At 40.8% G+C, this 17,089-nt stretch overlaps 1 protein-coding gene across 1 annotated transcript in view; it reads left to right on the plus strand.

Annotated features, from left to right (window-relative positions):
* Window positions 1-49: 49 nt before the first annotated feature.
* Lin52 (lin-52 homolog (C. elegans)) overlaps window positions 50-17,089 on the plus strand; it is an 80,026-nt gene continuing 62,986 nt past the window's right edge. The window contains exons 1-5 of the mRNA NM_173756.4: window positions 50-85; window positions 4,783-4,857; window positions 6,491-6,528; window positions 8,161-8,227; window positions 10,911-10,994. Of these exons, the coding sequence (NP_776117.1) occupies window positions 55-85; window positions 4,783-4,857; window positions 6,491-6,528; window positions 8,161-8,227; window positions 10,911-10,994 (295 nt within the window). The 5' untranslated portion in view covers window positions 50-54. The remainder of the gene's footprint in view (window positions 86-4,782; window positions 4,858-6,490; window positions 6,529-8,160; window positions 8,228-10,910; window positions 10,995-17,089) is intronic.

The raw sequence follows: 17,089 nt of genomic DNA on the forward strand, positions 1-17,089 counted from the left end.
GGCGTGGCTTGCGGATCCTCGCTTTCCCGCCGACGGTTGGTTACGTCACGTGACATGGGCTGGAAGATGGCGTCTCCCACAGACGGTAAGAGCCGGCTTGGAGATTGTTGGCCTGTAGTATCATTATTTGCTTCTCTGGGAACTTCCTCTGTCCTCACCCTTACTCTTTTTTTCTTGCGCCCCTCTCCTTTCTCTCCCACTTTTCTCCTTTGGGGTATGCCGGCTTTTCAGCTAGCAGGTGCCTAGTACCAGGTCTCCTTGCTGTGTACTAGGAAGGAGTCCATCAACCGGAGTCCCTATGGGGGGAAAAAGGACAGAGGTCGCTCCGGCCCATCGGTGATGCTGAGGGTTCAAAAGGAGCTGCTGAGGGGAAAGGGAACTTTCTTTTTGAACAGGCCCATTGGAGTGTTGGTTCTGTTCTCATCTCAGTAGAGCTGGTACGTATGAGTCTCTCAAGCTCTATGGCTGTGAAGTGTGAGTGGTGACTGACATGAGGTCTAGGGTTCATTCCTCTACCGAGCCGGCAGAGAGAGAAGCTTGTCTCCTCAGTTCAGGTCCGTTGCCTTGGCAGCAGGAGGTGCGGGGACCTGGTTTCCTTGCCCTGAGTCCCGAGGGAGTGAAAATTCGGCTTGTTAATGTCGCTTCTCACGCTTCTCAACTCTTCCTTAACTCGTCACCCCTCTACTTTATGTGTTGTTTCCGTAGGCTGAGGGCAGGAGCAATTCTGCTTATTCTGTCTTCTAAGACGCAAGTCATCTCAGTAGACATATAGGTGTTCTTGATATACCCGTATGCTTTTGCTCGCGGTTTTGCTTTAATATTTGGAATTGCTCTTCTGTCATTATTCAGCATCTCAGTTTATATAGTTATTCTGTTAACTTTGCACTTTGCCCGGGCCACACCCAACTATAAATTCCAATTCTGTCTTATTTCATTAATTTAGTCCTAGGGTTTTTTTTTGGGGGGGGGTTGTTTGTTTATTTTTACTATTTATTTATTTATTTTGGTTTTTCGAGACAGGGTTTCTCTGTATAGCCCTGGCTGTCCTGGAACTCACTCTGTAGACCAGGCTGGCCTCGAACTCAGAAATCCGCCTGCCTCTGCCTCCCGAGTGCTGGGATTAAAGGCGTGCACTACCACTGCCCGGCTAATCCTAGGTTTTAGAATAATGCCTGTAAAGGATTTGGCTTTAAGTTAACGTTTATCCAAAAGTAAAACTGGCCTTGGTGTGTGACCTCTAATTCTAGCTTGGGAGATTGAGGCAGGAGGTTTGTTGCTTCAGGCTTGCCTAGGCTGTAGAGGGAATTGTAGGCAAATCGTGTCTAAAATAAAAAGTTGGTTTAGTTTGTTGGTTGTTTTGTTTTTGTTTTTGTTTTTCCTGAGACAAGGTTTCTTGTATAGTCCTGGCTGTCCTGAAACTTGCTCTATAGACAAGGCTGGCTTTGAACTCAGAGCTCTTCCTACCTCTGCCTCCCGAGGCGTGCACCACCATAACACAGCTTAAAATAAAACGTTTTATTTTTAAAAGTAAGGGAGGAGTGACTGGAGAGATGGCTCAGAGATTAAGAGCACTGGTGCTCTTCCAGAAGTCCTGAGTCCAATTCCCAGCAACCCTATAGTGACTCCTGACCATCTACAATGAAATCTGGTGCCCCCGTCTGGTGTGCAGGTGTACATGCAGGCAGAACACTGTGTACATAGTAAATAAATCTTTTTTTAAAATGTGAGGGGGATGCAGGGGGCTGGTGAGATGGCTCAGTAGTTAGGAACACCTGGTGCTTTTGCAAAAGACCTGGATTCTATTCCCAGCATCTACATGGTGACTCATGACTCGATTCCAGTGGATCTGACCGCCATGAACATCAAGCACACATGTACTCCACATATATACCATGAAGACAAGACAGTCATACCATAACTACATCTGAAAATGAACAATAAGAAGTGAGACTGTAGTTCAGCACTAGGGAGTTGTTGATCATGACCAAGACCCTAAGTTCAGTCTTTAGTACTAAAGAGGATGATTAGATTATATTCAAAAGTAAGGATACCAGAGTTTCCTCCTTTCTAATTCTTTCCTTTTTTTGAGATAGGGTCTCACTGTGTAGCCCAGGTTGGCTTCAGACTCACCATCCTCTTGCTTTCCTACCTGTGCCTCCAGTAAAAGTCTGTACCACTATGCCTGGCCTCTTACCAAAGAAGTTGTGTTCACAACAAAAGAGATTCTCTAGCCTGGGTGTTTTTTTGTTTGTTTGTTTGTTTGTTTTTTGTTCTGTTTTGTTTTTGCTAAAACATCCTTTTCTTACTAGCAAAAAAAAAAAAAAGTGTTGGTAAGATTTTTGTTGTCTTTTTAAAAAATTGGGGTTCATCTTGGTGTCTGTGGAGGTCTCCTGGGAGCAGGATTTCTAAAAGCCAGTATCTGGAAGACTGTGGTACAAGGCCAGTTTTTGCTGGATAAGTGAGGTTCTAGAAGCAGAGAGCATCCAGCTCTTCTTCAAATTGAAGGTGCTGGTATCTGAGAGGAGACTTAATTCTACTAAGACAAAGAGATGTGCTTATGTGTATCAGAAAGTAACACAGTGACTCCTGGAGCAGACCAAACAAAAGCAGAGAATTGTGCTGAGAGATAAGTCTTCTGTGGAGAGATAAGTCTCGGCCCTGTAGAAATGGTAGCAGCCATCGTGCAAAGGCCAGAATCCATGGAATGCTACACAAATGTAAACTAACGAAAAGTAAATAAGTCAAAGAACTTGGGTTTGTGGCATTGCAGTTTCTTGAGATGGAGAAGGTTGGGTAAGTGGATTTTGAACATAGCGCTATTAAGGGGTTTTCCCTACGTGCAAATGGAGAGGGACATCAAGGAGCCTCTTGGACAGGAGGACAGGTAAGCCTTGAAATAGGAATGGTCATTGGTATATGATGGTGGAAGTTGTAGAGAGTAGAGCCAGCACAGTCTGAGATCTGAGTGGAGCAGAGTGAAGGAGGAGTCACTAAGAGGAAACAAGCGCAGCAGTTTCATGAAAGCATCTCATGCTGTGGGAGGTCATAGCAGGGACACATAGAAGTGGGACGGTCTGGCAAAGGGAAGCTTGATAACAGTAGTTTCAATGCACTAGGGACTGAACTAAGAGTTTTATAGGTTAGAGGGTGTAGGTCCTGGGGAGATGATACATTGTAGGTAAGCAGCTAGCTTTGCAAATATGAGGACCTGAGTTGGAAGCCAGGCATGGTTGTACCACCAGCTCTGTGGGTGTGGGGAGGGTATGCCCAGAAACAGCTGGATCCTGAGAGCATGCTGGCCAGCTAGCTTCTTAGTGAGCCACTAATAGACAAAATAAAAACATTTAGCATCCTTTTTGGTGTTTATTGTCATATGCCTATTTGTAGACTTATTACATCCATATATGCATGTGTGCATGCACACACACACACAGAGTGTGAGGTGTGAGAGTAAGGACAACGGGATACCCAGGAGGGAGGCTATGAGTTTAAAGGGAGAGTTTGCATGTTTCTGTGTGTGTCTGCACTCAGACATGCATATGGATACTGGTGCATGTGTGTACATACATGTGGAGACTTGGTTAACATTAAGTATAGTTTCGCTCTTTCTCTCATTTGTTTACTTATTTTTATGAGACAGGGTTTCACTATGTAGCCCTGGCTGTCCTGGGTCTTACTTTGTGTACAGGCTGGCCTCAAACTCAAAGATCTACCTGCTTCTGCCTCCCTTGTGCTGGGATTAAAGTCATTCACCACCATCACACAGCAAAGTGCTCTTTTAATAAGTGAAAAGGGAGATAAATTCTAGATCAGGCTTGCTTGTTGGCTCTGAGTCTAAAATAGAAACTTCTGCTACAAGAAGACTGTCTGAAGTGCTTATTAAAGCTGAAGACAGTGGTCTACAGTCAAGATTATCTTTGTTGAGAGCAGTGACACTTAGCTGACTGTAACTGGAGACAAGTTGAAGAGTGTAGGAAGACAGGTGGGTTTGCTGACACTCTTCTTTACAAGGGGTTTTGCTGTAGTCTGGGCTGGTCTCTCAATGCTCCTGCCTTAGTCTCCCAAATGCTGGGATTATATGTGTCAATCACCATGTCCACCTGATACCCATTTAAAAAAAAGTTTATGTGTATAGGTATTTTGATTGCATGTATTTCTTTGTACTACATGTATGCTAATTGGAATTATGGACAGTTGTTAGCTGCATGAGGTGCTGCGGATTGAACATAGGACCTCTGGAAGAGCAATCCATGCTCTTAACCACTGAGCCCTGATTTACTTACTTACTTACTTTCTTTCTTTCTTTCTTTCTTTCTTTTTTTTTTTTTTTTTTTTTTTTTGGTTTTTCGAGACAGGGATTCTTTGTATAGCCCTGGCTGTCCTGGAGCTCACTTTGTAGACCAGGCTGGCCTTGAACTCAGAAATCCTCCTGCCTCTGCCTCCCGAGTGCTGGGATTAAAGGCGTATGCCACCCCGCCTGGCTGAGCCCTGACTTTCTTTTTCTTTTTCTTTTCTTTTTTTTTTTTTTTGTTTGTTTGTTTGTTTTTTTCTTTTGAGACCTGACTTTCTTAAACACTTATTTTAATAAAGTGGAAGTCTGAGTTTTGATGAGGGAGAATCAAATTTATTTGTATTACATCATGCCCCAATAGGGCTTCAGGGAATCAATAGTTGAGACCTCTGAACTTCTAATTGAGTGTTTCAGGCTATGTTCTTTGAGATTGAAATATAATAAAATGAGAATGAATGCATTTCTCATCCCATCTTGGTGTTTGGTTCTAGGGACGGATTTGGAAGCATCTTTGCTAAGTTTTGAGAAACTTGACCGTGCCTCACCAGATCTCTGGCCAGAACAGCGTGAGTTATGACTTTTCTCATAGTAGAATTGACGCAGGAGAGCCGGCGCTCCCTTGGGAGAATTTTATAGTGTTATCATGGATCTGATGACTAAAATTTTTATTTTGGTTTAAAGAGAAGAGATTGATGTACAGTAAAAATAGGGACTTAGTGGTTTAACTTTTCAGAACATTGCAAGAAGTGATAATGAGCTTTTAAACAAAATTATAGTTTTAAAACGATATATCTGAATTTCAGACAATACTGAGATGCACAAAGCATTTGTTCATCTCCTTTAGTGAAATAGTTAAATATTGTTTGTAATTTTATTACAGACTTGTTTGGACTTTTTTATACGTGTACAGATAAGCATATACATATGTATGTTATGTATTGTCTGCATGTATATCACACAGGAATTTTTGGTTTTCATAGTGATGATGTAATATGTATAGAGCTTTCAGCTTAACTTATTTCAACAGGAAATTTGATGGATCGTTCCATGTTGATCTTTGTAGGTCTGCTTCATTGTTTTATGTATATTACAGTGGACAGGTATATTCTAGCTTCTATATTCACATTCTATTTGGAAACCTAACTTACCTCATTTGTATTTCACAGGCAGTGTATCAGTGAGTATCCTTGCATATCTATCCTGTATGTAGAAGAGGATGACTGCCCATTTTCTCACTAGCCAGTGTCACTCCTCATTGTTATGTTTAACTTGCATTTCTTTTAGGTTAAATTATATTCATTATTGGGCTGAGGGAAGCAGCCACGTGCCATGACGCATGTGTGGAAATCAGAGGACAGCTGGTCCGAGTCAGTTCTGGCCTTTTACCATAAGCCTGAGACTCTACAGTTCAGGTTGTTGGCTTGGTGGCAAGTGCCTCTCTCCACTGAGCCCCAGCTTGTATTTCTTAGTTAACAGAATTGAACATTATTTCCCTCTACCTTTGTATTTTAGCTGCTTTGCTTTTTAATGTGGTAGTATCCATGAGGCATTTGCATAAATAAACCAAACAGGACAACTGAAAAGAATGTTTAGCTTATTTATATTACTTATTTATTAGTAGCCCTGGGGTTCAAACCAAGGTCATGTGCATGCTAGAAAAGCACTCTATCCTTGGTCTAAATCGCTAGCTCTGGAGAGGGGGTTAAAACTGAGGCGAGAGATAGCTTACTGTTCTCAGGCCCAGTCCTGGCCCTTTAAAGCGGGAGGCAGTGGTTTCTCAGAGAAGCTTCTTCCGCCCCTTCGCTCCCATGAGAGCTTATTTGTTTGTTCTTGTCTTCCTGTGACACCTGATGCTTTTCTGAAGTGCTTAAGTGATGCTGATAATATATGCTCTGTCTTTTTCTAGAGTGTAAGCTACTTGAAGGCAAGATTTGGTTTTCAGTTTTTTAGGTTTTTGGTTTGTCCGTTTGTGTTTTGTTCTTTTCAGACAAGGTTTCTTTGTGTAGCCATGGCTGGCCTGGAACTTGCTCTATAGCCCAGAGTGGCCTTGAACTCACAGAGATCCCCCTGTGTCAGCCTCCTGAGTGCTGGGATTAAAGGTGTGCACCACCACCATCACCCAGCATTTCTTTATTATTTAAGTCCTCAGTGCCTAAACACAAATGCTTCCTACATGAGTAACTTTTTTTTCTTTTTTAGTACCAGGTGTCGCTGAATTTGCAGCTTCTTTCAAAAGTGTAAGTAAAACAACTTCTGTCTGTGGAAGTTTATCCAAAGTTTGCTCTTGGGTAAAAGGCTCAAATCTTTATTTTCAAGACTAGTGTCATAGTCTTCTAATCCTTTTTTGACTTTAGACTTTTAAATATGTTTAGATTATCAGACTGCTAGCTGCTGATAATCCCTTTCTCTGCTTAAATGTTTCACTTTGCCATTCTGACCCTTGCCTGTGAGCCTCTTTGCTCAGCTCATAGGCTTTAAGGTCAAACATCTGAAATACTTGATGTAACACTGGGGTTCTGTTCACCCCAACTATAACATTGAAGCCTCCCACCCCCCATTTAATGTAGGAGTTGGTTCCCTCTTTTTAGTATTGAGCTTCCTGGGGTTTGACTTCAGGTCATCAGGTTTGGCAGCAAGCTCACTCACTACCTGCTGCACCATCACACTGGCCTGATGGTGGTGGTGGTGGTGGTGGTGGTTTTTTAATTCATTAGCTCTGTTTTTTCTCGTAGTCCTTCTTAATGACCTGGGCTTGGTTTTTGCACAGGGATGAGAGAGGAGATGATCTCACTGTAGCTGTCTCAGTCATTGTTGAACTGCTGTGAAGAGACACCATGACCAAGGCAACTTATAAAAGAAGGCACTGTACTGGGGGTTTGGTTACAGTGTCAGAGATCATCATGGTAGGGTGGGGAACGTGGCAACAGGCAGACAGCTGTGACACTGGAGGAATAGCTGAGAGCTTACTTATCCACAAGCAGCAGGCACATGGAGAGCAAGAAACCTCAAAGCCTACCCCAAGTGACACATTGCTTCCAACAAGGCCACACCTCCTAATCCTTTCCAAACAGTTCCACTAACTAGGGGCTAAATATTCAAGTATATGTGCTTATAGGAGCTATTCTCCTCAAACCACCACCGTAACTGAGGCTGACCTTGAACTTGCCATCCTTTTTGCCCCAGTCTTTGCTCAGATTGTTTATCCTACTATGTCTGTTAACATTTATTATTTTTTAGCATTATCTAGGTGATTCTTACTTGCAACTAGATTTGAAAGCTACCCATCTTACAAATGGGCTTTCATAATTTTAAGTTTACTTATAGAAATGAGAAGGTATTTAAAATGCTAAAAATTTCTACAATACAATTATGAACTCTGGACTGGTGAGATGGCTCACACATTAAACACATTTATCGTCAAGCCTGGTGGCCTGAGTTCAGTCCCCTGGGCCCATCTTTATTATAACCTAGCAGCAGCATTTTGTGCAGGGACTTTTTGGAGTAAAGTCTCAACCTAGAAACCTGGTTTTAAAATTGTGTCTGTTTGTTTGTTTTGTGTATGTGGGTATTTTGCCTGCAAGTATGTCTGTGTATCATATTTGTGCCGAGTGCCCAAGAAGGCCAGAAGAAGGCAACAGATCCCAAGTGACTGGAGTCACAGGTGGTTGTAGGTGCTGAGAATCAAACCTGGGTCCTCTGGAAGAACGGTCTGTTCCTCTTGCCCAATGAGCCATCTCTCTACCTACAAACCTGGATTTTTGAGATTGCAGTTTGCCAGGATTTTTAAACAGTCTGAAGGCTGTGTGACAAATACATTCTTATAAGAAGGATGTTCCTGAATGAATATATTCTATTTTATTTTCTGACAGCCCATCACAAGCTCTCCACCGAAATGGATGGCTGAGATAGAGCGTGATGACATTGATATGTTGAAAGGTATGCGATGCTGGTGTCTACTCTCCTCTTTTTCGACTTGGTTTGGGTTGGCTTGGGTTTTTGAGACAAGGTTTCTCTGTGTAGCCCTGGCTGTCATGGATCAGGCAGGCCTGGAACTTGGAGTTGTGCCTGCCTCTGTCTCCTGTGTACAGAGGCTGAAGGCCTGCCCTACAACCATCTGGCTTGTTTTTGTTTTAACTGTGTCTCTTTCCATTGCTCAGTTTGGTCTCTGAGTGCATAAGTGTCCTTCTGTCTCAGCTTCCTGTACCTGGGACTGTGGGCAGCCACCAAACCTGGTTGTCCTCTTCCATTTCTGTCCTTGCACAAACCCCTGGGCAGTTTTTCTGTTACTGCTCCCTCCAGTGGTCTTGGCTTGGCTCTGCCTCCTTTCCTGTCTTTGTCTGACTGGAATGTTTTTCTCCACTTTTTGCATGTGTAGAAACGTAGCCAGTTCAAGAATCCACCATGGACTCTTTCACTTTTATTTATTTATTTTTAATTAACTTAATTTTGTATAATGCTTATATTAGACAAAAACAAAAACAAACAAACAAACAAAACCCTCCCTGAATTATGAAGGCCCTGAAGGTATGATTAAAAACCAAGTTTTGGAGACAAAATGACCAGTATTTACAAACTTATAAAATCTAAATACTGATCTTTTGAAGACTGGTCTTCACTGTAATAGAAGTGCCTTCCTTATACTGCCGTCAGTACTATCGAATGATTACCCTTCAGCACAGTGGTTCTCAACCTGTGCGTCGAGGCCCCTTTCAGGGTCAGATGACTCTTTCATAGGGGTTGCGTATCAGGTTTATGCATAACAATTCATAATAGTAGCAAAATTACAACTATGAAATAGCAATGAAAGTGATGCTATGGTTGGGGTCACTATGACATGAGGAACTGTATAAAGGGTCACAGCATCAGGAAGGCTGAGAACCACTGCCTTATTGCTTTTATTTATTTTATTTCTTTCTGTCCTTTCAGTTTCTTCTATCAAGAATTCTGTGAGCAGTGAATACGATTTTTTGATAAATGATTTAGTTTAATCAGAATGAAAATTTAAGTTAAAACATTAATTTTATGACTTTGCTCTTTTTTTTAAAAAAAATTATTTTTACAGTGTTAAGAGTCATGACGGTAGTAGACTGAATTTAAGGTGGAAGTCAGGGGTCCTGAGCTATTTAAGCAGCTGAAGCAGTCAAGAAAGTCCTGTGTGCTGGATACAGGGGAGACTGCAGAATGACAATGGAATCCCAGAACTCCTTGCTGGGATTTCAGAAGTGTGGTTACTATCACACCTAGCAGGGCCTTCGTAATTCAGGGGGAAATTTATAAGGGTGTTGTTCTCTGTCTGCATGTTGAAATGCTGATTCCTTCCAATCCGTGGAAAAATTATGTCTCAAGGCATCTCAGGTTCATTGTCCTGATAACCCAAAGTATTTATGTAATAAATGATGAGCATTTGTTTAAGAAAACTTTGACTGTTTAGTGAGAGTTCATGTAGTGTTAGACTTCCTGTAAACTGACCTCTAGTTTAAACAAGGAACTAGGTGCTATTTAAATGAAAATCTGGGGAGTAACCATTATTTTGATAAGTAAGAAAGATCTGGGAGGAAAGTGTAATTAATTGGAAACAAAATAAAGAAAACTGGATTTGAAGGGGAAATTAAGATTTATATTTAGTTTTTGTTTTTTTGCCATTGGGAACTTGGTGAACAGTATTTTGTTGCTGTTATTTGCAATTATGTATAATTGAAAACATGGAATTTAGAAATGGCGACATCTATTTTACATGACCAAGATATATCTGCAAGGTTTTCTCAGTGACATGTCACATTGTAAGCCTTCATATTTTATTAGTATGTTCATTTCGCATGACAGGCAAAAGTGAATTTTATAAATGGATCCTTGGGCAAGAGAGATGACTCAGCTGTAAAGGAACTTGCTCCCGGCCCTGACAACCCGAGTTTGCTCTCTAGAACCCACACGATAGGAGAGAATCAACTCCTGCTTGCTTCCTGACACACATGCAGTAGTGTGCACATACACACTAAATATATTTTAAAATCTTAAAGAAAAAAAACCCTCTTAAAAAGTTAAGTATAATGCCAAGGTGTTTTGCAGTGATAGAAATCCTTACTCTTTTTGTTGAACAGTATGTAAAATTGGAGGAGAAGAAATAAGGTTCTGTCTTGTACTCACTCAGTGTCTTAGTCAGGGTTTCTATTTCCGCACAAACATCATGACCAAGAAACAAGTTGGGGAGGAAAGGGTTTATTCGACTTACACTTCCATACTGCTGTTCATCACCAAAGGAAGTCAGGACTGGAACTCAAGCAGGTCAGGAAGCAGGAGCTGATGCAGAGGCCATGGAGGGATGTTCCTTACTGGCTTGCCTCCCCTGGCTTGCTCAGCCTGCTTTCTTATAGAACCCAGGACTACCAGCCCAGAGATGGTCCCACCCACAAGGGGCCTTTCCCCCTTGATCACTAATGCTAGTGATCCCTCTCACTGTGCTAGTGATCAGGTCCAGAGCTTCCTGCATGCTATGCTAGGCCAGTGTTCTGGCATTCCAGCCCAGCTTGAAATAGTTCATTACAAGAAATCTCAACCCAAACCAGCTGTTACTGGAGAGGAGTAGAGAGAAGTGATATTGAAATACAGTCTTTTATTTCAGAACTGGGGAGCCTCACCACAGCTAACCTGATGGAGAAGGTACGAGGCCTACAGAACCTGGCCTACCAGCTGGGGCTGGATGAGTGTGAGTACACAGTAACTCTACTCGGGCTAGATGTGTGTAATGCCAGAGTGAGTTCTAGTTATATATAACTCATGAGAATAGGATTTTCCTTTTACTAAGGCAAAGACAAGTCATCTGAAGGTAAGAACTCCGTGGAACTTTGTACCTTTTGTGTCAGAATGTGATAGAATATTGATATGACAGGACTAAAATGAGCTCAATCCGAAAAGAGACTTTGTCAGTTCACATTAGTGGATTAAAAGTCCAGGGGTACAGACAGCTTTGAGATTGTCTAGATTTGTGGCTCTTAATGATGTCACTGGAGTGTGTTCTTATTCTTGCTTTTGTGTGTCTGGACCATTAGTCCTAGAGCCTTGTGGCTGCTGCTAGCTTTTTCTCAGCCCTCGGGGAGGTGAGCGAAGAGAGATCCAGTTGTGGTTTTGAATCTCATGATTCCCAAAGGAAGGAAGAGTGTCTTCTCTGGATGTTCCTAAAGAAAGCTGCTGGGAGAGACTAGCTGTTCTGCACCAGCTCGCATGATTGTGCTTGTGCCGGACCTTTGGCAATAGCAAGAGTGCCCTGAGGCCCAGGCTGAGTCCTGGCTGCAGATACAGTTTAGAAGGATTGGTCTGACACAGACTGCCTGGAGAGAGAGGGGAGGGATGTATGAAAGACCAAGAACACAGCTGTGCCTGTGAGTAATGCTTTGTTTCACAAGATGGCTCAGTGGGTAAAGATGCTTGCTGCTAAGCCTGGTGACCCAAGTTCAACGGTGCACAAACACACACACACACACACACACACACACACACACACACACACAATCAATGTAAACCTTTTTTTGTTTTGTTTTTTTTTCAAAAAATGTCTCACTTGCGTCCATATGCCCTTTGTTTTAAAGTTATCCCTTTGAATACTGACATCATGGTTCACATCTTTACTCCCAATACTCAGAAAGCAGAGACTTGAGAATCTTTGAATTCCAGGGTAATCAGAGCTATGTTATGAGGCTTTGTCTCAAAAACCAAATCAAAAGAATTGATTTCTTTGGGCTAGTTGTACCCCTCAGAGCTAGAGTACTTGCCTAGTGTATAATAGGCTCTAGGTTTCGTCTATGCTTTTATATTTAAAGAAAAAACAGTTTAACTGAGTATGGTGGTGCATGCCTAGAAATGACCACAGCACTCAGAGTGCTGTGTGTAGAGTCAGGAGTTCAAGGCCAGCCTTGGCTACATAGCATGACCCTGTTTCAAGAAACCAAAGAAACTTCCAAGTTGATTTCTTTATATACCATCTCTCTTCTTCATCTGAATAGATTTTAGAGACAGTTCTCACTTTGTAAATGAAAGAAGAGATAGTTATTGTCAGTACAGTGGTTGGAACCTTGTTCTCAAGCAATACTTCCTGAGGCTCCTAATCTGATGTATAATTTCCTTACAAAATTCCAGTTTTGTAACTATTTGGAAAACTGTGTAACTTTGTAACTTCTTTAGAGCACACACCACCTGTGGTGCCTGTTGCATTGGTTTGTCACTGTCAAGTTCAACAGTTCACCTCAGCATTGTCATTTCTAAGCTTTCCTTTCCATTGTTGTCATCTGCTGTTGGCTTCCCAGCTCCCCACCCCCACCCCCGTGCTGGGATCAGACCTAGGGCCTAAGGCAAGCGCTCCACCACCACCACCATGGAGGCACAACTCCAGCCTTGATTAAATTGGATTTCTTTAACCAAAACCATTTTTAATCCCTTCAGGAATCAAGGACCACTGTAAGTTAGAACTCTTAGTGATCCTCATCTCCCTCTCTGCTGTGCTCTGGTTGGTTTATTTCTTGCATTAAAGTTTATGCCTTGGCAGAATTAATTAAAACTAAGTGTGTTATGGCTGGCGAGGGTTTATAAAGAGAAGAACTGTGGTTGTTAAGTTCATGACCGAGGGGCTTGAGGGGCATAGGACTCCTTGCTCTTGTTTCTAGCATTAGATTATAAATGCTGCAATCATCTTAATAATCAATGCCTTATCTGTGCCATTTTTAGTGCAGTAAACTTTATGATTGTCATATCAAGAAGATGCTGCTACCAAACATTTTTTAGCTGCACCATTTCTAGCTAGTTGTAGCTGCAGTCGCTGCATCCTGTCTAATCATCTGCTGAGAAAAATATTTTCCCACTTTTTATTATAGAAAAAAGTTAAACAGACTAAAGGAGAGAACAGGATAGTAAGGTCATGTCTGTGACACAGTTTCTGTAATCAGCTTATGTCCAGTTCGGCATCCCTTATATAAGTAACCTCTCATAGTATTACAGTCATTCTAAAGCAGGCCCACTGCCTGCATCACCACTAGTGCCAAAGGGCTTCATTTGTATTTCTAAAAGATAAGACTTTAAAAACATCATAACCACATTTCCATTGTTACTTTTTAAGGGAGTCTTACAGGCCAGGCATGATGGTGCACATCTGCAATCCAACACTTAGAAGTCTGAGGCAGAAAGATTGTGAGTTTGAGGCCAGTCCTCTGGGCCATATAGTGAGTTCCAGACCAGCCTGGGCTATCTTGGCAACCCTTCTAGATAGAAGGGATAGGGAGGAGGTGTCTAACCATGTTGCTTAGGATTCTCTCAAACTCATGGTCTCAACATCCCAAGTAGTTGTACTACAGACCTGTACCACCATGTCTGGCTTATGCCTAAAAAGTTCTAACAAGCTACTCAATATCTTAAACTACCCAGCCATGGTTCATATTTCCCTGGTTAAATTACAAATGACTATACATACAGTTGGTTTCCTTTAGTCATGATCTACATAAGGGTTATAAGCTATATTTAATTGATATTCTCTTTTAGTCTGCTATCTAGTTTGACCTTTTATATCTTTTTCTTGCTATTTGCTAAATTTAGTGACTTGCTCTAGAATTTGCCATATTCTGTATTTTGTTGATTATATCCTTGAAGATGTACTTATGATTGTATACATGACTATCTTTTTATTTCATGGAGGTTAGATTTGGAAGTTTGCATTGATACAGGTTTCATTTTTTATTTTAATTTTGGCAGGAATATTTTTTAGGTGGTGTGTCTAAGGATATTGTCTGCTCATCTCTTTTCAGTTAACACTAGGATCGGGAGTTGATGAAGGTATTGCCAGCCTGTCTACTCTCCATTATTAGCCTTTACCCACAGTAGCAGCTCTTGGTTACTGTCTAGTTCCATGATTTCAGTGAAGGTTGTAAGACTGTGATAATCTTATTCTGTCATCCCTTCTTTTTTTAATATTTTTAAAGATTCATTTATTTATTATATGTAAGTACACTGTAGCTGTCTTCAGACAATCCAGAAGAGGGAGTCAGATCTTGTTATGAGTGGTTGCTGGGATTTGAACTCCGAACCTTCAGAAGAGCAGTCCGGTGCTCTTACCCACTGAGCCATCTCACCAGCCCCTTCATCCCTTCTTATTATTCTGAACTTTCTTATAAAGAAGTGATCAACCATTTGAAGTCCTCAAAAGTCGTTCCCATTAGAACAGAAAAATAAATGGCTTGTTTTACTTACTAGTTCTCAGAATAATGAGTTTGTTCACAAGCATCAGTGAAGTCTATCTTATTGGATTCCCACAGCATAAAAACCCACAATTAAAGCATTATTACTATTAACTGTTCTTAATATAATTTTAAATTTTATAAATTTCATCATTTAAAATATATCCTGCAAATACTGGTACAAGCATTTAATCCCAGAATTTGGGAGGCAGAGGCAGGTGGATTGCTTTAAGTTCAAGGCCTGAAGAATTTCAGGACAGCCAGTGCTATGTAGAGAAACCCTGTCTCATAAAACAAAACAAAAACCTTACAAGTAAATAAAAATATTATACTCCAAAATTAACCAGACCCACAGACTGTACAAGTCAATAAATCTCTATACAGTTAGAATATGCATTTAGAATGGAAGCTGTGGAGCTTCACATTAAATTGTACACTTGCAATATCAATAGTTTATGCAGTGTTGTCTTTGGTGGTGGAAAAATGTTTTTAATTTTCCAATTAATTAATTAATTAATTAACTTTCTTGTCCACACATTTGTACCGCAGTCAGAGAACAACTTGGGAGAGCTGGTTCTCTCCATCAGTGTGGGCTCCAGGGAATTCACCTGAACTCATTAGGTTTGATGGTGTGTCTCTTACCCACTGAGTCATCCTTACTGCCATGGATTTGTGTTTCTAAGAACTGAAGACATTGGGACTAGGGTTAGTTGCAGTCAACTAAGTCATCTTAATCACTGAGACAGGATTTATCTTTGTAGCCTTGCCTAAACTAGAACTCAGTTTGTAGACCAGGCTGGCTTCAAACTCAGAAATATCAGCCCACCTCTGCCTCTCCAGCTCTGGGATCAAAGCAGCAAGCCACTCTGCGATGACTTTAATCACTGAATTTAAACTGAATAACAAAGACTGTTTTCCTGCCAGTGTAGGTAGGATAAACACAGCACAGACTCTTAAATTGCCTTTCAGTTCATAACTGAGCCTGTTTCCACGTCTGTAACTGTACTTTGTAATGCACTGCCATTTTCTTGACCATAGTGAATTTAGTTGAGGTAAGAAAATGCTTTAAGTTAGAAATGGAGAAGATTACATTGATACTGTATTTGACTTCTTGGATACAGTGTCTTTGTTTTAATGTGTAGAGTATTTGCATAAAAAACATCTTTTTTTTCCCCCTCTTAGATTCTTCATCTGCTCTAGGGGCTGTCCTTCATTTGACATCTTAATCGGGATTTCAGTGTCTTGAGTGTTCTCTCCTACATTAATTGAAAGGATGACAAGGGTGAAAAATAAGCAGTAGGAACTGATGGGTCCTGGGAACCACTGATACTGTTTCCATGCAAATATCTGCCCTGATGAAGATGATGAGATGAAAAATGCAAAAAATATTTAGCCTCAAAGCATAACTGTCAGTTCACAGTATCCTTAAGTGTTAGTACATGAATAACAAGAACCTTGTAGTGCTGATGATAACTAGATTGTATCTTTTGAAAGGTGAGCCTTACCCTACACTTTGATTTGATACATGGTTATCTGTCAGATAACCCTTTTGGAGTACAGGTTTTAGAATACAATAACTTCTTTGTGTAGATTCGTTTCATTTTTACGGTACTGTTGCCATTCTTGGGATGTGTTATATTTGTTTTAGCTCTTGGACTAAATGTAATTTTTTAAGATAACAGTCATTTTTGAGGCTGCCTTTGTATGTAGTCTAAATGCAGAAAGCATTTAGAAAGTTTGCAGTGTGTAAATGTTTGCTGGTGGAATAAAGGAATGGCCAGTTGTTGATACCCTGAGAGGAATGACACAGTTATCTAATGAAGCTCATTCCTTAAAACTCAAAGGATGAAAGCTTCTGAAAATTGTTCTAGTATTAAGTAATTGGTGTTTTAATGATGAGGAGTAGTGTTTGTAGATCTTGTGATACACACACACAGACACACACACACACAGACACACACACATACACACACACACACACAACACATTCATTATCTTAGTTAGAAATTTCACCACAGTGGTGAATAGAAGTGGTAAGAATAGATGTCCTTTTTGTCTTTCTGATCTTGGGCAGAAAGCATTTAGTATGGTGTTAAAGACTGGTGAGTTCATAGATAATTTTTAATCATGCATGTTCGTTTAGCAGTTTGAGTGAGATTGTTATTTGGCTAGATTCTTAGAGTTTTAAAAAGCAACATTTTATGTAAAAACAATAATTGAGACTTCATTTTGAACTTGCAAAGGATTTATTTCATTTTTAACTGCATATATGTGTGCATGCATGCTTCTGAGTGCCCAAGGAGGCCAGAAGCAGCCGCTGCCCCAGAACTGCTGTCACTGGTCATGGTGAGCCACCTGCTACGGGAACTGGAAACCAAATCATATCCTATACAAGTAATGTATGCTGAGTTCTTTACTACTGAGGTATCTGGCCAGCCCACATTTAAACCTGTTACTTCACTCAATTAATTACATTGTTGAAGTTTGTACCAATGTATGGTATAAAGTGGTTGTACCAAAGAAAAAACCAATGTTTCCAAACTCTTCTATTAGTACCCTGTGTGCATGTGTTTTTGAAAAGTAG

Source organism: Mus musculus, chromosome 12, assembly GCF_000001635.26.
Source record: "Mus musculus strain C57BL/6J chromosome 12, GRCm38.p6 C57BL/6J".
In the NCBI taxonomy this organism is placed as follows: Eukaryota; Metazoa; Chordata; class Mammalia; order Rodentia; family Muridae; genus Mus; species Mus musculus.